The following is a 21,507-nucleotide window of genomic DNA, read 5'->3' as shown; positions in this document are numbered from 1 at the left end:
ACTGGCCTTGGCCCTTCCCTTGGAGCTGCCTCACGTTTGCTGGGTTGAGCGTTGGCAATTGGGTAGCTCCGTCAGCTGCTCCCAGCCCTACAGAAGGGTCCCACAGCCTCTGGACCTGTTTTTACTTTCTCCTGCTTCTGTGCAGATTGAGCAAGAGAATTGGGCTTCTGTGCTGTGATCCTGTGGACACTGTGAGTGTGAGAATCAGGTGCTGGGACCCTATAGACTCCAAGTGTGAGAATCGGGTGTGGGTGCTGGGACCCTGTAGACACTGTGACTGTGAGAATCGGGTGTGGGTGCTGGGACCCTGTAGACAGTGTGAGTGTGAGAATCGGGTGTGAGTGCTGGGACCCTGTAGGCACTGTGAGTGTGAGAATCAGGTGCTGGGACCCTATAGACTCCAAGTGTGAGAATCGGGTGTGGGTGCTGGGACCCTGTAGACAGTGTGAGTGTGAGAATCGGGTGTGGGTGCTGGGACCCTGTAGGCACTGCGAGTGTGAGAATCGGGTGTGGGAGCTGGGACCCTGTAGGCACTGTGAGTGTGAGAATCGGGTGTGGGTGCTGGGACCCTGTAGGCACTGTGAGTGTGAGAATCGGGTGTGGGAGCTGGGACCCTGTAGGTACTGCGAGTGTGAGAATCGGGTGTGGGTGCTGGGACCCTGTAGGTACTGGGAGTGTGAGAATTGGGTGTGGGTGCTGGGACCCTGTAGGCACTGTGAGTGTGAGAATCGGGTGTGGGAGCTGGGACCCTGTAGGTACTGCGAGTGTGAGAATCGGGTGTGGGTGCTGGGACCCTGTAGGTACTGGGAGTGTGAGAATTGGGTGTGGGTGCTGGGACCCTGTAGGCACTGCGAGTGTGAGAATCGGGTGTGGGTGCTGGGACCCTGTAGAGAGTGTGAGAATCGGGTGTGGGTGCTGGGATCCTGTAGATGCAGTGTGAATGTGAGAATCGGGTGTGGGTGCTGGGACCCTGTAGGCACTGTGAGTGTGAGAATCGGGTGTGGGTGCTGGGACCCTGCAGGCACTGTGAGTGTGAGAATCGGGTGTGGGTGCTGGGACCCTGTAGAGAGTGTGAGAATTGGGTGTGGGTGCTGGGATCCTGTAGATGCAGTGTGAGAATTGGGTGTCGGTGCTGGCACCCTGTTGGCACCGTTAGCTGCGTTCTGAGTTTGCTCTCATTTCCTGGTGTTTTCTGGCTTTACCGTCTCCAGCTCTGCCTCTTGAGGGTCCCTTGCAGCCCCTGGCTCCCCTTGGCCTCTGTTTGTGTTTTCCTGTCCGAGGGCCTTGTTCTGCGGCCACTGCCTGCTGGTCCTGCAGGGCCCCTGTTGTCACCTCTGGTTGGCTACAGGCCTGTGGGACCTGGGGTGCGGGTGTCACTGAGCTCTTGCCTCCGTCTGGGGCCACCTGTTGCTTCCTCAACCTCCGCCTCCTGGGCTGGTCTCCTCCCGCAGTCTGCCCCTGCCACGCTGCCTCCTCACTGTAGGTGTGTTTTTTCAGTCATCACTCCCTGGCCATTGTTGTGCTGGTCCCAGCTGAAGCCTGATTGCGGTCGGCAGTGACCAGCCGGACGGGGCAGGTGCTGTGAACTCCACCTGGTGCCGAAGAGGCATTTGGCAGGCGTTTTCTGAGTGAGTGTTGGGGTGCAGCCTCCCTGAGACCTCTGGAAACACCTTTGCATCTTCTCTCCCTGAGTAGTCAAGATGCTGGGCAGGGAATTCTGTGTGGAAGGGCGTTTTCTTCAGCACTGTGGAAGAATGGTGTTTTCCACCTGTAAAATCCAGTGTTGCCATTGTCAAGTCAAACCTGGTCTTTTGTGGGGCTTCTCCCCCGGAGCTGCGGGGACCCCTCTGTTCCCTGAGACCCTGTAGTCGGCGGGGCGGGGGGGGTGGCTGTGTGTGATGCTCCGTGGCCCCTCATTCTGGCAGGATTGTTTCAGCTTCTGAGATGAAGACGGCCTGCGCAGGCCTGGAGAATAATACAGCAAGGCCTATGTGCTTATCATCCCGCTGGGGAAGTAAGATGAAGTATAATCAAAGCTCTCTCTCAGTTTTCTCTCTGCTTTCTGTAAGCCTATTAACGGATGCTGGAACTTTTCTGTCACCTGTGCTGTCTCTTTCTAGTGTTTGGGAAGATTTTCTCAACTTCATCATCCACTCCTTCTACTGAATTTTAATACTGCCAGGCACATGGCTGACATCACCATGTAGGGAGATGGCCAGGGAACAAGTCAGTACACTGTAATCTTAGAGCCCTGCTGCGTGTGCACGCATGGGCACGTGTGTGTGCGCATGTGTGTACATACGTGTGTGCGCCTGTGTGTATGCATGTGCGTACGTGCATGTGTGGGTGTGCGTGCATGTGTGTGTGCATGCATGTGCATGTGGGTGTACATGATTGCATGTGTGGGTGTGCCTGGGTGTGGGTGTGCATGCCTTGCGTGTGTCTGGGTGTGCGTGCATGTGGGTACGTGCATGTGTGTGTGTGTGTGTGTGTGTGTGCGTGTGTATGCATGTGCATGTATCTGGGTGTGCATGCCTGTGTGTGTGTGGGCCTGCATGTGTGTGCTGTCACCTAGGCTGGAGTATAGTGGTGCGGTCTCAGCTCATTGCAACCTCCGCCTCCCAGGTTAAAGAGATTCTCTTGCCTCAGCCTCCCAAGTAACTGGGACTACAGGTGTGCACCACTACGCCCGGCTAATTTCGTATTTGTAGTAGAGACTGGGTTTCTCCATGTTGGCCAGGATGGTCTCAAACTCCTGACCTCGTAAGCCACCCGCCCCAGCTTCCCAAAGGACTAGGATTCTAGGCGTGAGCTGCTGTACCCGGCCCTGTGCGCTTGCTTTTAAACAAGGTGGTCTCTGCAGCGTCCCTGAGGTGACACTGAGAAAAGGCTTGATAAGGTGCGGGTGGGCATATTCCGGCACAGGGTACTGTAAGGGAAGGACCGAGAACATCCTGTGGCAAATGAGGAGTCAGCGAGGCGGGGGCGGGGCCAGTGCAGAGGGAGGTGTGGGCTGATGGCAGGGCTGGGGCCTGACCTCGATGGCCCTGAGGAGCCTCTGTGTTACTCGGGCTTCTGTGTTTGGGGAGCCTGTGGATGCTGCGTTGAGGTCAGTGAGGTCTGGTGTGGCAGAGGTGAGGGTGCTGTGTGGGTGCCGGGTGCCCTTCTAGGCACAGAAGATTGGTTTCTAGTGAGGCCCATTGTAAGGGAGGTGTGGGTGGCTTGGAGGCATCTGGGGCTCCTAAAGCAACCTGCAGCCATCAGACATCTGGATGGGAGTTCATGGCGGGGTTGGGCTGGAGGTGCCTGGAAAGGAAACATGGAGTTGAGGGGCCGTGGGGCAGCCCAGGGTGCTGGGAACCGGGCTGCTGAAGTGCCCCCAGGATCCCCTGGTGTAACCTGCGTGGGCCTCCTGGATGTCTTCAGGCCTGGGGGGCCTGGGGGTGGGTGTCACTGAGCCATGCTCTGAGGCTGGTCATGACTGTTATCCTGGGGTGGGTGTCACTGAGCCATGCTCTGAGGCTGGTCATGACTGTCATCCTGGGGTGGGTGTCACTGAGCCATGCTCTGAGGCTGGTCATGACTGTCATCCTGGGGTGGGTGTCACTGAGCCATGCTCTGAGGCTGGTCATGACTGTCATCCTGGGGTAGGTGTCACTGAGCCATGCTCTGAGGCTGGTCATGACTGTCATCCTGGGGGTGGGTGTCACTGAGCGTGCCCAGGCTGGTCATGACTGTCATCCTGGGGGTGGGTGTCACTGAGCGTGCCCAGGCTGGTCATGACTCTCATCCAGAATGTACCTCAGGTCTTTGTATAAACTCAAATATTTGTATAAACACTTGATTTAAGAAATGAGAGCTGGGTGTCAGCCCAGCGGTGAAGCCTGTCTGGTCTTGGCCCTGCCGGTGTGAGCACCATGCTGTGTGTGTAGCTCCCACAGTGCCATGGTCCATGGAGGTGGGCTTGGCTGGCTCTGGCTGGGGGTTGGGGGTTTGGCTGCTCTAATACAAGCAAGACCCTGAGCACAGCTGGGAGGCAAGGACCAGGTGGGGGGCTCGGGGTCACAGGCTCGGGCAGGAGCCCGTGGCCCTCTGAGAGCTTTGTGGCCACAGTCGGGGCTGGACCACAGGGGAAGCAACTTTACTGTGGGGGTCACGTCCTGGCTTCAGGAGATGGAGCAGGGATCCTTACTGTCTTTTGAGTCACGGATCCTTCTGAGAATTAAATTCAAAGCACTGTCATGTTATATCATTGTGTTTCATTTTCTTTTTTCTTTTTTGAGATGAAATCTTGGCCAGGCCCTGTGGCTCACACCTGGAATCCCAGCACTTTGGGAGGCCGAGGCAGGTGGATTACCTGAGGTCGGGAGTTTGAGACCAGCCTGACCAACCCCTGTCTCTACTAAAAATACAAAATTAGCCAGGCATGGTGGCACATGCTTATAATCCTAGCTCCTCAGGAGGCTGAGGCAGGGGAATTGCTTGAACCCAGGAGGTGCAGGTTGGTGTGAGCCGAGATTGTGCCATTGCACTCTAGCCTGGGCAACAAGAGCGAAACTCCATCTCAGGAAAAAAAAAAAAAAAGAAAAGATTAAAAAGAGACAAAGTCTCACCCTGTCGTCCAGGCTGGAGTGCAATGGCTTGATCTCAGCTTACTGCAACTTCTGCCTCCCAGGTTCAAGTGATTCCCCGCCTCAGCCTCCTGAATAGCTGGGATTGCAGGCATGTGCCACCATGCCCAGCTAATTTTTGTATTTATAGTAGAGAAGAGGTGTCACCACATTGGCCAGGATGGTCTTGACCTCATGATCCGTCCACCTGGGCCTCCCAGTGTGCTGGGATTACAGGTGTGAGCCACTGCGCCCGGCCCTCATTTTCTTAAAAAAACTTTTGGGGTGACATAGCTGTGCAGAGAACCATTTAAAGTTTCCCTTTCCCCCAGCCTAGCTTATTTCCAGCTGGAAGGAGCAGAGAGTGTTTGTGGTGTGTTCTCTGGATCTGCACCAGGTTGATGAGAACCCTCGGTGCCTGTGCTGTCTTCTCGCCGGGTGCAGCTTGGGGACATGGTGGTGCTGGAGAGTGGTTTCCTGTGTCCCTCCCTGGCTGCTGTGAGCTGCCTCCCCATGTCCTGTGCCCCCAGCACAGGTTGGCGAGGGAGTTGTGTGTATCTGTGGAGCAGCTGTGTTGTGGGGTCCCATCAGCGAACAGGAGCAGGGCGTTCACGCCATAGGGAGGTAGAGAAGGAACAGTACATGAATGTGGCAGGTGCTGAGGGCTGCAGCAGAAATGAAGAGGCAAGGTGGGGCGGGGCAGGGCAGACGGGGCGTTTGGGGTCAGGCCGGCTGTGGAAAGGCCACAGCGGACCAGGTGCAAAGAAACGGGGCTGGAGGCCTGCAGTGGCCTGGCTGGGCCTCGTTTGTGTGCTGCCACTGCTGCAGTGATGCCAGGGCACTGGAGGGACCCCAGCCCAGCTCTTCCCGTGGCAGTGTGGTCGTGGGGGTTGCTTTAGCATGACTGGAACACAAGCGTTATCCGGGACCAGAGCTGTGCTGTAGCATACAATGTTGGGAAAAGAGGGTGTTGGGTCGGGGGCCAATTTCAGCAGTTTGGTCATTTTTGTGTGAAAATCAATGAAAACAGCTTTTGCAGAGCACGGTGGTGAAGGGAGGAGTGCCTCGGGCATTGACTGGACACTTTATCTTCTGAGTGGCAGCTGTGGACATGCTGTCCTGTTGTAAGGACACAGATGTGGCTCTGCAGCCAGAGTGTGCCATGCACAAGAGGGCCTGGCTGCACACAGCACACATGTGTCATTGAGGAGGGTGACTGTGGAGGAGGGTCCTGGCCGCACAGAGCACAAACGTGTCACTGAGGAGGGTGATTGTGGAGGAGGGTCCTGGCCGCACACAGCACAAGCATGTCACTGAGGAAAGTGACTGTGGAGGAGTGTCCTGGCCGTACACAGCACACGCATGTCACTGAGGCGGGTGGCTGTGTGCAGGAGGGTCCTGGCCACACACAGCACACACGTGTCACTGAGGAGGGTGACTGTATGGAGGAGGGTCCTGGCCACACACAGCATACACATGTCACTGAGGAGGGTGACTGTGGAGGAGGGTCCTGGCTGCACAGAGCACATGCGTGTCACTGAGGACAGTGACTATGTGGAGGTGGGTCTTGGCCGTACATAGCACATGCATGTCACTGAGGAGGGTGACTGTGTGGAGGAGTGTCCTGGCCACACACGGCACATGCGTGTAACTGAGGACAGTGACTATGTGGAGGTGGGTCTTGGCCGTACATAGCACATGCATGTCACTGAGGAGGGTGACTGTGTGGAGGAGGGTCTTGGCTGTACATAGCACATGCATGTCACTGAGGAGGGTGACTGTGGGAGGACACGGTGCCACAAGGGAGGGCAGTAGCGTGGTTTCAGCTCTGGGAGGTGGGCAGTCTGTCCTGAGAGGCGCAGGTTGTCTTGTGTGGTGGAGAGGAGCTGGCCCAGCCATGAGTGGGGAGGGCCTCCTGTTAAGGAGCCTTGTGCATGGCTAGGAGGGAGGGCAAGCCTGGTGTGGACACAGCCCTGACATCAGCAGAACCCTATGTGGATGTGGCTCTGATGTAAATGGTATTCTGCGTAGACGGGTGATAACATGAATGTGGACCCGGCATGGATCCAGCGTGGACATAGTCTAGACGTGGATCTGGCATGGACACAGCCCCAACGTGAATGGATGTGGCTCTGATGTGAACAGGACCCCACGTGGACAGGCGATGATGTGAGTGTGGATCTGGTGTGGACGCAGCCCCAACATGAAGGGATGTGGCTCTGATATGAATGGGACCCGGCGTGGATGGGCAGTGACGTGAGTGTGGACCTGGTGTGGACCTGGCATGGATACCACCCCGACGTGAATGGATGTGGCTCCAACGTGAACGGTCGATGATGTGAGTGTGGACCCGGTGTGGATGCAGCCCTGACGGGAATGGATGTGGTTCCGATGTGACCTCACTGGTGTGGGAAGCAGAGGGCGAGGCCCCGCCATGCTGTCAGGAGGATGTGTCAGATTTCTGTCTCTCAGATGCTGCTCAGGCTTGTCTGGAGGGTGAATTAGTGGGAGGGTGGCTTGGAGAGGGCTGTCCTGCATGGGTTTCAGCACCTGGACGAGAGCTCTGGCATGGTCTGGCAGCGGCTGAGGACAGCAGGAAGGGGAAGATGACCGCTGGGCAGCAGGAGCTCAGACAGGTGTGGAGAGGGGCTTATGCTTAGGGTCCCTGAGGGAGGCATCATGCAGCCTCTGCGTTTCCCACCCTGGTGGTCATTTTGTACACAAAGACTTGGTCACAAATGTTCACAGCAGCCTGATTCACAAGCCCCAAAGTGGGAGCAGCCAAATGACCACCTGATGGCCGTGGTTGGCAGCTATGCAGTGCAGGGTGGGCACAGAGACACGAGCAGCGAGGCCAGTCACAGACCCAGAGGGGCAGACGGGGGTCCATGTTGGGCCGCCCCTCCCTCCTGGGCTGGGACCAGCGAGGCCGAGGACACTGGAAGGGCGGTGGCGATCTCACGGGCGTGTGTGAAACTGACCTGACTGCACTGTTACGGCAGTGCTGGCATTGACCTGCATCCTTCCCCAGCGAGGCTGTTCGGTGCAGGCACAGGGTGCACCTCCAGCTCTGGACTGGTGAATCTCAGGAGCTGTTTTCTGGGAAGTTACATAACTCAGCAAAACTGACTCACAAACCATAGAAACTTCACAACTGTCCTAAGATATAGGTGGCAGAAGAAAATGTGCCCCAGGCGTGGGCTGGTGATACCTGCTCTTTATTCTGCTGAGTCCCCCTGGAGGAAGGCTGGGCCGGGCAGTCAGCCGGACAGGGCAGGGGCCTGAGGAGTCCAGGCTGCAGAGGGCGCTGGGGTGGACAGCAGAGGACAGAGGGGGTCGGTGCCTGAGGAGGCTGTGGGCGAGGCGGGGCAAGGGCAGAGTGCGCTCACTGAGGTCACCCTGCCCCTGGGACTCCCCTCACAGGACAGAGAAGCCCCACCCCCATGAGCAGGGCGGCTGAACACGGGCCCTTCGGGAAATGGGGGCTCCGCGTCTGGGCATGTAGAGAGCCCCGTGGCATGCAGACACCGCATCGGAGCACATTGTGTAGTGCAGGATGCTCCGGGCATGGGACAGCGTCTGCGTGAGAACAGGGTCCGTGCATATGCCATGTTTCTTAAGGACACACCCAGAGACAGGGAGTATGTCCTACATGAAGAGCGGCCGCTGCCTCTGGGTGTTGAGGATGATGCATTTTTCCCTAATACCACCCTTCACTCTGCATATCATACTGAGTACAAGTGTGTGTTACTTCCACTGCAAAGCAAAACAGAAAACAAGCCATTGTGTTAGCCAGTTGGCGGTGTGCTGCAGGCCCGGCTGGGGACGGCAGCTCCTCCAGTGTCCAGGAGCAGTGGCAGTAAATGCCAGGAGCCGGAGGCTGTGCCAGGAGCTGTGTCAGGTGTTTTGAGGTGTCTGAGCTGGATGGAGAGGAAGGTGAATGCCACACAGAGGCATCAGAGCCACATACATCCACGTTGGGGCTGCGTCCATGCTGGGATGTGTTTGAAAGGTGTGGTGAGAACCATGTGCCCTGCGGATTTCTGATGGCTCCTGGTTGCTGCAGTTACTGGAAGCCGTGGGGCCAAGTGGTCTCAAGGTCCATCAGGGAGGGAAGAGGGTGCATTTTGGAAGCTGAAAGTGGAACCTGGAAGGCTGGCCCTGGGCGTGATCGCTGAGAGGAGGGAGATGGAAAAAGATCTGGAAGATGCCCTCGGGAAGCAGGAGAAGGAGGGTGGCCAGAGTAGGGTACCCAGAGTGAGGTGTCCAGTGTGGACCAGAGGTGGGGGCGGGCTTCACATCCCCAGGAAGGAGGGATGGGGCTCTGTGAAAGTGGGAGCCATGTGGACGTGGAGCTTGCGAGTCTGACTAGGAAAGACAGAGGGTCCCAGACAGTGCAGGGGCCCCTTTGGTCTGGTTGTATGGGGCAGGGTCCTGAGGGGCCTTGTGTGTGGGACAGATTCCTAGAAGACCCTCAGGACGCAGGAGTAGATGCTGCTGGCTGGATGGAGATGGAGCCGAGACTGGGGTGGGAAGCCAGGCCTGGAGGACAGCCGGGGTCTGCGTGAGGCCAGAAGGGCTGCAGTGCGATGCCAGGTGTGGCCCAGGTCTGGTTTGTAACGTGTCTGGCCCCACGGCACCCAGGCTGGCCAGCTCCCTCAGAAGTCCTGTGGTCTCCATGGCTGCAGCACGTTCCAGGGATGGCAAAGTGGTGTCAGCAGAGGAAAGAGGCACGTGGGGCGTCCTGGGAGCCGAGGGTTTTCACGCCACATACCCCTCCCCAGCAGCTGTAAGGATGGTGGGGGCTGCTGTCTGCCAGAAGCCCAGGACTTCAGGCATCAGGCACAGCAGCTGCCGTTAACAGTCAGGTAATGTTCTGGTCAATTAGAGAACTTCAGAGCCCGAGACCCTAGAGGATTGTGGTTGTAAGCGGGAGGGTCGTGGAGTCTTGGGGAAGTCAGGCCCATGGGGCCATGGGGCGGGAGTGGGGAGGCAGATCAGCTGCAGGAGACTGGGAAGCGGGTGACGGAGGCTCAGGGGCTGCAGCCAAGGCCCAGGGGCTCTTCCACACCTGAATCCATCCTTGGCCACACCTGCCAGGTCAGGGGCTCAGTCCTGCTGGCCGTCACACCTCAGCAGGCAGCACAGGCAGGGAAGGTGCTGCCCCGTGAAGTGCCCTGGTGGATGGTGGCACAGTGGGGCCGTGGACCAGGAGGCGGAAGGAACCCATGCTCTGGGCTGGGTGGGGTGGCAGCTGCAAGTTCTAGGTCTGTCGTTTATTTACCTCATAAAATACTCCAGGTGTTCTGTTAGAGATTATTCTTGGCTGGGCGCAGTGGCTCATGCCTGTAATCCCAGCACTTTGGGAGGCTAAGGCGGGTGGATCACTGGCCAACATGGTGAAACCCCATCTCTACTCAAAATACAAAAATTAGCCAGGCTCAATGGCAGGTGCCTATAATCCCAGTTACTCGGGAGGCTGAGGGAGGAGAATCACTTGACCCCAGGAGGTGGAGAGATCTGCCATTGCACTCCATCCTGGGTGACAGAGCAAGACTCCATCTTGAGGAACGATCCAAGATGGCCGATCGCTAACATCTCGGGATTGCAGTTCTCAGTGAAAGCACAGAGAACTAGAGGACGCCACACTTTCAGACAAATTCGGGTCGCTCACGGAGCAGAATATCCCCAGTGGAGGAGTCACACGGGTGGCCACCATGACTCTTGTGGCCGGTGCAGTGGTTTTGCCAGCACCTCGGCGCGGCAGCTCTTGGAGCAGAGTAAACAGGGCCGGCTCCCCTTCTGACTGAGGTTTGGAGGACCCACACGGGTCCCCAGCACGACTCCTGAGGCCGGCGCAGCGGCTGTGACGGCACCTCGGCGTGGCAGCTCTCGGCGCAGAGTAAACGGGACCGGTTCCCCTTCTGACCAAGGTTTGGAGCCCCAGGAAGGCAGAGTCGCCTACTACGGACACAAGAAGGAAGCCAGACAGGAGAATCCTGGGCAGAAAAGCACCATCAGTCTTAACGCCGCCGTTCTGGCCCTGGGAACTAACAACTTGGACACCCACTCAAGAGACCTAATCTGAAAGTTGGTAATTTCAAAGATGACAGGAGGATAAATTTACAAGGATGGGAAGAAACCAGGCTGAGAATACTCAAAATCAGAACGCCTCTCCCTCTAAAAAGGATCACAGTTCCACATCAACAATGGAACAAGGCTTGATGGAGAACGAGCGCATCCCAATGACAGAATCACTCTTCAGGGAATGGATAATAAGAAACTTATGTGAATTAAAAAAACACGTTGTAGCCCAACGTAAAGAAACTAAGAACTTTGAAAAAAGGTTTGACGAAATCCTATTGAGAATAGACAACTTAGAGAGGAATATAAGTGAATTAATGGAACTGAAGAATACAATACAGGAACTCTGAGAAGTATGCACAGGTTTAAACACTCGAATTGTTCAAGCAGAAGAAAGGATATCAGAGGTCAAAGTCCAACTTAATGAAAGAAAACAAGAAGGCAAGATTAGAGAACAAAGGATAAAAAGGAATGAGCAAGGTCTCCGAGAAATGTGGGACTATGTGAAAAGACCAAATCTACGTTTGATAGGTGTACCTGAATGCGACGGAGAGAATGAATCCAAGCTGGAAAATACCCTTCAGGATATTATTCAGGAAAATTTTCCCAACCTAGCAAAGCAGGACAATATTTAACCCCAGGTAATACAGAGAACCCCACGGAGATATTCCTCAAGAAGAGCAACCCCAAGGCACATAATTGTTAGATTCACCAGGGTTGAAATGAAGGAGAAAATACTAAGGGCAGCCAGAGAGAAAGGTCAGGTTACCCACAAAGGCAAGCCTATCAGACTTACAGCAGATCTCTCAGCAGAAACTCTGCAAGCCAGAAGAGAGTGGGGGCCAATATTCAACATCCTCAAAGAACAGAACCTTCAGCCCAGAATTTCATATCCAGCCAAACTAAGCTTCACAACAGAAGGAAAAATAAAATTTTTTATGAACAAGCAAGAACTCAGAGATTTTATTACCACCAGGCCTGCTTTACAAGAGCTTCTGAAAGAAGCATTACACACAGAAAGAAACAACCAGTATAGCCTTTCTAAAAATATACCAAAAAGTAAAGAGCATCAGCATAAAGAAGAATTCACACCAACGAATGGATAAAACAGCCAGTTAATATCAAATGGCAGTAACCCTAAATTTAAATTGACTAAATCCCCCAATCAAAAGACACAGCCAAAACCCAACGGCATGTTACATCCAGACCTGTTTCACATGCAAGGATACACAAAGACTCAAAACAAAGGGATGGAGAAAGATTTACCAACCAAATGGAGAGCAAAAATAAATAAATAAATAAATAAAAGCAGGAGTGGCAATTCTCATATCGGATAAAATAGATTTTAAAGCAACAAAGATATAGTGGTAAAAGGATCAATGCAACAACAAGAGCTAACGATCCTAACACCCAGATACATAGAGACTTAGATTCAATGAGACAGAAAATTAATAAGGATATCAAGGACCCGAACTCAGATCCGGAACAAGTAAACTTAATAAATATTTATAGAGTTCTCCACTTCAAATACACAAAATATACATTCTTGTCAATACCACATCACACCTACTCATAGGTTTAAATGAAACATTGATTGGCCATTATTAATACCCATTTTTTTTCAGAATAAAGCAATATTTCCGTTCACCCTCCCTCTTTCTCTTCCTCTTTCTTCCTCTCCTTTCCTCATTTTTTTTTCTTTCCTTCTCTCAAAAAAAAGAAAAAAAAATCAACTTGTAAACCTCTAGATCCAGGTCAGCAATGTCTCTCTCATTGCTTGATTTCCTTCCTTCCCTTCCCTCCCTCCCTCCCTCTCCCCTTCCTCCTTTCCTTCCTTCCTTCATCCCTTCCTTCCTCCCTCCCTTCCTCCTTCCCTCCCTTCCTGCCTTCCTCCCTTCCTCAAAAAAAAAAAAAAAAAGAAGACTCCATCTCAAAAAAAAAAGGGAAGAAATTATTCTCTTAGTGTTGATGAATTTGCCTTTCTACGTACCGATAGTTGTGCACACTGAGAAAAGTAGGTGGTTTGGATTAGCCCTGAAACTGGGCTGGTGACACCACGGGCGCAGGCGGGCAGCCAGTTGCAGGCAGACGGAGCACGGGTGCCTCCTGCACTGTTCCGGCCACCAGAGCCTGTGTTTCTGTGGTTGGTTTTGATGAGGACTCGTTTTTCAGCTTCTGTCTCCGCTTAGAGGCTGGTGAGGTGTGGATCTGCTGGCTGCGTTTTGAGGAGTGTACAGGTGGAGCCGTGACTGTTGTGGCAAGTTCTGTTTCCCAGCTTTAAGCTTTCATTTAAATTTCTGCATATTGGGAAATGATAAATGAAGCCCAGATGAGAAGGTGTGGACTAGACGTGGCGGTGCAGGCCGCTGGGAGGAGGGGCAGCGGCCCCAGAGGACCGTCCAACCCAGTGTGTGGCAGGGCCGCGTGTCCGTGTAAGGAGGCTCCGTGGGCTGCCATGCGGTGCATGGGTTCTGCTCTTACTTATCCACGGGAAACCCGAGTCACTGCCCCTCTCATCCAGCCCTGCATGTCCCCAGGTCCCCACCACAGCGCTCACCCCTCAGCAGGTGACTACAGATGACAGAACCTCTGGGAGCTGCCTCAGTTTCCCCAGCCGCCTCTCAATGGCCTTCCCATCCCAGGAGCCCCGGGGCAACTGTCCGCCGGGCTCTCTGTGGCTTGGAGTGACCCTCAGGTTGTCCCAGCCTCTTCCCAGCCACAGTTAGAATCGCCCTGTGTACCGTGTGTCCATGGGAGTGAAACAGGCTGGTGGGCGGGAGTGGTCTTGAGGGCGCACCTGGGCCGCGTAGTGCTGCAGATGTGTCCTGCACACTGGGGTCAGCAGCCATCTCATCCGGTTTTTAATGTGCACTTCCCAGCTCACTGATAGCATGGAGCATTTAAAAATATGCTTATTTGAAGTTTCTCTTTTGTGAAGCTCTCTGTTGGCTAGAGTGGGGCTGGCAAACTGCGACAGAGCAGATGGTGAATATACCTGGTGTGGCCCCAGGCCTCCTGCCGCTGGCATTATGCCCTGGGACAGGCCCGGCGGGGCGCAGAGCTGCTCACACAGCCTGGGGCACAGCTGGGCCTCCTTGGCCAGGCCCTGTCTAGGTTGTGGCCCTGGAGTCACTTTAGAAATGTTCCTCAGGCTTTGACTTTTTCACCATGGGGCTTTCGCACAATTCGGCTTCCTTGTCTTTGATTTTATTAGTCCTTATTCACCATCTCCTTCTTGGTGAGTTTTATTTTGTGTTTCATCAATTTTTTCCTCACCCGAGGTCGTGATGATACCCTCCTTAGCAACCTCCAAAGGTTAAAGGTTGCCTTTTCCAGTGTCCTTGCCCACCTGGCCCTGGTTATTTTCAGGGTGGGATGGCACAATGCCTGGTACACGCTGAGAGTCTGCCTTTTTTTCCTAATTTTTCTACTAGCAATGATGTTTGTGGTCTGTTTTTTTAATTGTAAGATACTAAAATTCACCAGTTTTATTGTGCAATGGAGACTTTTCACCACCTGTCCAGTCTCATGGACACACTGGCAGTGGTGGCCCAGAGCTCAGGCCCCTCTGTGGCCAGTCCCTGTTCTGTCTGGACCGTGGGCGCCCTGCCTGCGTCCTCGCCTCTGGAATTGCGTAGCGTGTGGGAACATGTGTGCGCACCTGCGTCTGCCCCTCCCCCAAGCCATCGTGTAAGTCTTTGTTCACTTCACTGCCGAAACTGTCTGCTTGGGGAGGGGTCATGCTGTGTTTACCCATCCTCCTCCCGATGGTCTAGGTGGTGGTTTCCAGTTTGGCGCTATTAGGAAAAAGGCTGCTTTGAACGTTCTTGTGTAAGACTTTGAGAGGATGTGTGTGTTAGCCAGTGTCTTTTTTTTTTTTGAGATGGAGTCACTCTGTCCTCCAGGCTGGAGTGTGCAGCCTTCGCCTCCCAGGTTCAAGTGATTCTCCTGCCTCAGCCTCCTGAGTAGCTGGAACCTCTGGCACTCACCACCACACCCAGCTAATTTTTTGTATTTGTGGTAGAGACGGGGTTTCACCATGTTGGCCAGGCTGGTCTCCAACTCCTGATCTCATGTGATCCGACCGCCTCAGCCTCCCAACGTGCTGGGATTACGGGCATGAGGCACCACACCCAGCTGAGTGTCTTCAACAGAAAACTTATTTGGTTAAAGGTATTTCCTTCTCTTAGTTTGCTAAGAGTTTTTGTTTTTTAATCACGAATGGACAATGATTTTTGCCAAATAATTTTTATGTACCTGCTGGGAAGATCATGTGATTTTTCTCCTTATATCTTTTGTCATAAATTGTATCTTTTTCATATGCATTAAGCCTACTTTGTTTTCTAGGAATCTGAGTTTGTCAAGCATGATTATCATTTTGTATATTGCAAGATAAGGATGACTACTTTTTCTTTGGGTTATCACCTGTGTTTCCTGATGAGATTAACGTTCGGTGCTCTGTCTGCCCTTGTCAGGGTTTGGTTCTCTCAGGTCCATAGCGTAAGTTTGGGAAGGCTGTCTTTTCAGTTCTCTGAGAAGAGTTCGGGACTGAATTGTTTGTGCGCTGAGTGTCTGGTAAAGCCACCTGGAGCCCTCCTCGGCCTGGGGCTGTCTTGGAAGGGACTTTCTGGCCACTGACCTGGCTCCCTTAAGGTTCTGGAACTTCCTGGGTTTTCTCTGCTGGCCTCAATGCCTGTGTATTACTGTTCTAGGAACTTACCAGTTTCACATGAACTTTCCATTTTATTGGCTTCAAGTTCATAATATCCTGCTTGTGCTCAGAGTCACCTGCTTTAGGTGCAGCTGATTTAACAGTGCATGGCCCTCCCCCTGAATCCAGGGGTCCAGCCAGCACAGACTGAAAATGTTTAGGAACCAAAACTAAAGATTTTCATGTTTAGCAATGTTTAGAAAATGTTTTTAGCAATCACCCAGGCGTGGTGGCTCACGCCTGTAATCCCAGCACTTTGGGAGGCTGAGGCAGGTGGATCATCTGAGGTCAGGAGTTTGAGACCAGCCTGACCAATGTGGTGAAACCCTGCCTTTAAAAAAATGAAAATTAAAATAAAATAAAAATAACAATCCAACAATAATAATACAAATCTTAAAAATACAGTAGAATAAGTATTGCTATAGCGTTTGCAGTGTATTCGTGTTGTAATCTGGGGGTTCTGTAGAGTTGGGGGGTAGGGGGTGTGTTTTAAGTAATCTGGGGGTGTTGTAGAGTTGGGGGTGGGGGACGCGTTGTAATCTGGGGGTGCTGTAGAGCGGGGGTGGGTGGTGTGCACAGCTTCTGTGCAGACTCGATGCCATCTCACGTCCAGGACTTAAGCACCTGTGGATTTTGGTATCAGAGAGGCATCCTGGAACTAGTTCTCAGAGGATACCAAGGGATGGCTGTGTGTGTGTCACCTTCTGACATACTCACCAATAGACCTGTTTGTTTGTGATGTATTGTCTCTCTTCCTCCATTAGAATGCTGGCTCCAGGTCTGTGTCTGTGTTTCACTGAAGTCCAAGAACTCCTGTCAGGAGCCACCAGCTGTGCCAGCCAACACAGGAACAACTGGCCACAGTTTAATTAGAATTAAATACAATTAAAAATTTGGGCTGGGCACGGTGGCTCACACTTGTGATCTCAGTACTTTGGGAGGCTGAGGTGGGAGGATCACTTGAGCCCAGGAGTTCGAGGCCAGCCTGGATGACAGAGTGAGACCCTGTCTCTAGTAAAAATAGAAAAATTAGCTAGGTGTGGTGGCGCATGCTTGTCATCTCAGCTACTTGGGAGGCTGAGGTGGGAGGATTGCTCGAGCCCAGGAGGTAGAGGCTGCAGTGAGCCAAGATCGCGCCACTGCACTCCAGCTTCGGTGACATAGCAAGACCCTGTCTCAAAAAAATAAAAAATAATAATGTGATTCTTGAGTCCCATAAGCCACAGTTCAGATGCTCCACGCCATGTGTGGTCGGCGGCTGAGCTGTTGTTCAGTGGAGATATGGAAGCCTCCAGTGTTGTGGAAGGTTCTGGAAGCCTGGCTTCATTCTCTTCATCTTGCTTCTCTTCTACCTGCCTCAAGTGCCTCAGACATGCCTGCTGATCTCCCATTATACTTGCCTGGGAAGACTAATTCTGCTCTTTCCCTCCTTCCTCCCTTTTTATGTAAAAGTTAATTGAGCATCAAAGACGAGTTAATAAAAAATACAGTCAAGAGTAGAAATGATAAAAATTGGATATAACATGAAGACCATGAAAGTATTTAATCACCGTCATTAAACCACAGACATTGTACGTCATCTCGGCCCCCACACTTTCCCCGGTCTGACTCCAGCCAGCTGGCCAAGGCCCTCTCTTCCCACCTGTGTCCCCAGCTCAGACAGGAACACGGTGGGGGGGCCACCCAGGTTCCCCAGCTCAGACAGGAACATAGTGGGGGGGCCACCCAGGTTCCCCAGCTCAGACAAGAATGTGGGAGGGGTGCCGAGGTTCCCCAGCTCAGACAGGAACATGGGGGGGTCACCGAAGTTCCCCAGCTCAGACAGGAACGTTGGGGGCCGCCAACAAGATTCCCAGGAAAGCCCTCCCAGCATGGCAGTCGCTCTGGTGCCCCATCACTGAGGCAGGGTCACCGCATGGTCCCCTCAGTCCTGTGGCACCTGTTTCTTGTCTTTCAGGTAGGGGGCTGTGTTCCTCCCCTGCCCCCTTTGCCTGTCTGCAGCCCTAGACACCCTCCCTGGCCCCAACTGAGCGCTGCGTGTACCATGTCCTCTCCCTGACAGAACACATGTGTCCTCATCCCTGCTGAGCCCAACACAGGGCCCAGTACCTGCACAGACACCCTTGCAGACAGATCTTCGAGCTGTGTGCAGGTGTGCGAGCCTCAGGCAGGTCCATGAGCCTCGGGCAGGTGTTCGAGCCTCGGGCAGGTCCGTGAGCCTCTGGCAGGTGTTCGAGCCTCGGGCAGGTCCATGAGCCGCTGGCAGGTGTGCGAGCCTCGGGCAGGTCCGTGAGCCTCGGGTGGGTGTTCGAGCCTCGGACAGGTCCATGAGCCTCAGGCAGGTGTTCGAGCCTCGGGCAGGTCCATGAGCCGCTGGCAGGTGTGCGAGCCTCGGGCAGGTCCGTGAGCCTCGGGTGGGTGTTCGAGCCTCGGACAGGTCCGTGAGCCTCAGGCAGGTGTTCGAGCCTCGGGCAGGTCCATGAGCCGCTGGCAGGTGTGCGAGCCTCGGGCAGGTCCGTGAGCCTCAGGCAGGTGTTCGAGCTTTGGGCAGGTCTTCACAGTCCCTGAAGAACTTTTGGTTGTTTTAAGCAAGTAAAGGAACAGACCAGTGTAACCGAGCCAGGCTTGGCACCGCGGGTAGGGTGGGGGACGTCCATCTTTGGCCCCCAGGTAACACCCTGTTGTGCTTTTTCTCCGCAGGCTTCACGATGTAGCAGGGACCCGAGTGTCGTGCTCAGGTAATGCCCGTAAGCCAACTTACTTCCTCTTTCCATGCAGTGAACTGTCTGACCTTGCGGGGACCACACTTTGTGTGTGTGGTCGCTGTAGCAAGCAGCCATTCCTCGCAGCACCTCTAAAACGCAGGCCCTGAGGATAGGCTGGGCCTGTGACTGCCTCCCTAGTTTCTCTCCTGGCCAGTGCCTCTGAGTGACTACACTCCACCCTGTGTTGGGTAGGTCTTGGTTGTAAGTTCTAGCAGGAACAGCGAGGTTGTGGCATCCATGGTGGGAAGTGAAGTAACAGGTGCCATTTCTGTGCTAGAAAATGGAAAAGGAGCCAGGGCCGGAAGCAAGGTGCAGAGGTGAGCCCACGAGCCGAACTGGGAGGCAGCATTGCGTGGGAGTGCTGGCCTGAAGCCTCCATGCCCCGGCAGAGGGGCGGACACGCGGACGTCTAGCGGAGGTGAGGCCCGAGCCCTCCCACGTGGGGCCTGCTGGTTGGGGAGGGTGGGTGATCACAAGCAGCTGCAGTTCTGGACACAGTGCAGCATTCACGGTTCGCTGCTGATTTTCCTGGCCCCTCCTGTGAGAGTCCAAGGTCCAGCCAGCTGTGGGGGCCTAGGCCTTGACACAGCATGGGGTACAGAGGCCTGGCTTCCTTCCATCACTGGTTCACCTGGGCACTCCCCAGGTGGCGGTCATGGAGGAGCTGTGCTGCATAGGGACTGAGCATGGGGCCACTGCCCAGTGAGTTGAGGCCCTTGACCAGCACCCTGCAGGGAGGTCCTCAGGGGTGCAGGGTGCAGGGTGCATCTCCCATCTCCTCTTGGGTGGGTGTGGTCATCAGAGGTGTAGGGTGGGGCTCCCCCACCCAGGTGGATGTGGTCCTTGGGGTGCAGGATGGGGCTCCCCTCCTGGGTGGGTGTGGTCCTCAGGGGAGCAGGGCAGGGCTCCCCCTTCCAGGTGAGCATGGTCCTCAGTGCAGGCTGGGGGCTCCCATCCCCTCCAGGGTGGGCGTGGTCCTCAGGGGAGAAGGGTGGGGCTCCCCTTCCCCTCCCCTTCCCCTCTCCTTCCCCTCCTCTCTCCTGCTTTCCTCCCCCATCCGCTTTCCTCCCCCTATCTCCCTCTTCCCCCTACCCCCCCTACCTCCCTCCCCTCTCCGCCCCACGTCTCCTCCCTCCGCCCCCCCGTCACCTCCCTCCGCCCCCCGTCTCCTTCCTCCTCCCCCGTCCCCTCCCCTGTCCCCTCAACTTCCCCTCCCCCTCAACTTCCCCTCCTCTGCCCTTCTCCTTCCTCCTCCTCCCTCCTCCTCCCCTTACCTCCCCCTCTCCCCTCCCCCTCCCCCTTCCCATCTCCTCTTCCCCCTTTCCCCTCCCTCTCCCTCTCTTCCCCCTCCCCTCCCCCTCTTCCCCTCCCCCTCCCCCTCTTCCCTCTCTTCCCCCTCCCCCTCCCCCGTCTCCCCATCCCGTCTCTCCCTCTCGTATCCCCTCCCTCCCCCTCCCCTCCCCCCCCACTTCCCCTCCCTTTCCCTCCACCTGCCCTTCCCCTACCTCCTTCTCCCCTTCCCTCCCCTCCCCTCCCCTCTCCTCCCCTCCCAGGCAGGCTCCCATATCCTCAATGCACATCAGGGCCCCCAAACCCCACAGCCCCATAGGGAGGAGGAGGGGAAGATTTGACTTTGGAAGTCTCAGTGACCAGGTTGGGACAGCAGGCGTGAAGGTGGTGGCTGAGTGGTCAGGACAGGCCTCACCCCCAGACACCTAGGCCTTGGATGAGCCAGCACTTGGCTGCTGCATGGGAGGGAAGGCAGCTGAAGCCTTGGGCGCACCTGTGACGGGTGGTGTCAGGCTCAGCAGAGCTCTAGCTGGGCTTGTTGGTGGCAGTGGTGAAAGTGGCGTAGCGAATATAGCAGTTGGGTCTCAGTTTTCCATGCCCACTGAGGAACACGCACCTGCTGCTGCCCTGGGGAAAGGTGTGGGGAAGGAACTCCTAGTATCAGGGTGCACTGTGGGCAAGCTAAGTCCCGCCCACCTCCTACATGCCGCGGCCCTGCTCTTCTGCCTTGAGCACAGGAGCAAATCAGGCTCTGCCCGGGCGTGTGATGACATGGGGGGGTCACCTCCCTGAGGGCGCAGGCCTGGTGGGAGGGGAGCAGCTTCAGCGGCTCTCAGTACAGTGCCAGCCGCTGTCACCTGGCCTTGTGCCTGCCCTGCAAGGGTAGGGAGGGCCCTGGTGGATGCAGCCCCTGCCCAGCGCCACCTCAGGCTCTGGGAGTCACAGTCTCAGAAGACACCGTAGAAGCCGAACTGGCCCCGGAAATAAGTGGGGAGGAAGGGCACAGCACACACCCCCGACGCTAAACTGGGTCCCAGGGCCTCGCTGTGATACCCTCGAGGCTCCCGGTGTCCAGAGCCTGCCCATCCTCATCACATCTGGCAGCTCTCCCCTGGCGGGCTCTTTCTGCTCCCTCCGCTTTCACAGAGGACAGACGCCCACAGGTCCACCTGCCCCGCCCCCATCCTGTGTGTCTGCAGCTTTATGGACCCTCCTCTGTCCTCGCTGCAGGAGAGGAGGCAGTGTTGGGCACAGAGGGAAGCTTTGAAGAGGTGGGCTCGTCCCAGTGCACACAGACACTGGACACTGGATTGCTGACTGTGCTCTGCACATGGGAGCCTGAGAGGCTCCTGCCGCCCAGGCCTCAGTTCGCACCATCCTCCCTGGAGGACCTCAGAACTAGGCCGACGACGAAAGGCATCAGAGAGTTTCAGGTGTTAATTAATGGCATTTGCTCTTGCAGAAGCCAAAGATGTTGACCAGGAAGATCAAGCTGTGGGACATCAACGCCCACATCACCTGCCGCCTGTGCAGCGGGTACCTCATCGATGCCACCACGGTGACCGAGTGCCTGCACACCTGTATGTGCCCCATGGGCCACCCAGGGAGGGTGGGCCCTTCCCAGACGTGTGCTCCTCAGAACCTTGGCTTTTGTTTTACCACAAGCTTTTAGCTCAAGCCCAGGCAGCAACAGGACCCAGGACCAGGAGCAGAGATGATCTGAGGATAAGTCAGAAAAGGCATTTGCGTTAAAGGTCCTGTGGGTGGTTTCAGAGCAGATGTGGCCTTACTTAGGAGAGTGAGCAGCAAGGTCAGTAGCTGTGATACGCACTCACTGCTGGCAGTGTCTCAGTCTCCAAAGGACTTCCTTAAATCCTTCAAAGAGGAGTCTACCAGCATGTTCCTCACACCTGCTGAGCCTGTGCTTTGGTGTCAGAGGACTCTGGACTGGGCTGGGCCTGGGTGTCTCTAACTGGCTGCATCTGGTGAGCAGGCATATCAGTCAGGCTTAGGCTCAGTTCTTCTGCTAACATGAGGCCCGTGGCTG

General features: G+C 55.1%; 1 protein-coding gene across 10 annotated transcripts in view; it reads left to right on the top strand.

Moving 5' to 3' along the window:
• The window catches only part of PCGF3 (polycomb group ring finger 3), a 73,795-nt gene that overhangs the window by 10,695 nt on the left and 41,593 nt on the right, over positions 1 to 21,507 (top strand). For 7 of the 10 annotated variants that reach the window (XR_013533241.1, XR_013533239.1, XR_013533240.1 and 4 more), the window contains exons 1-2: positions 18,446 to 18,588; positions 20,923 to 21,040. Coding sequence is in view for 5 of the 10 variants with exons in the window: in XM_078367766.1 (XP_078223892.1) it covers positions 20,932 to 21,040 (109 nt within the window). In the remaining 5 variants the exon portion in view is untranslated. Of the gene's footprint in view, positions 1 to 18,105; positions 18,144 to 18,445; positions 18,589 to 20,922; positions 21,041 to 21,507 lie in introns of those variants that run through there. The other 3 variants (XM_078367767.1, XM_054253589.2, XM_078367765.1) reach the window with 1 other exon arrangement.

This window comes from Callithrix jacchus, chromosome 3, assembly GCF_049354715.1.
Source record: "Callithrix jacchus isolate 240 chromosome 3, calJac240_pri, whole genome shotgun sequence".
In the NCBI taxonomy this organism is placed as follows: domain Eukaryota; kingdom Metazoa; phylum Chordata; class Mammalia; order Primates; family Cebidae; genus Callithrix; species Callithrix jacchus.
This window is presented reverse-complemented; position numbering and strand designations above follow the sequence as displayed.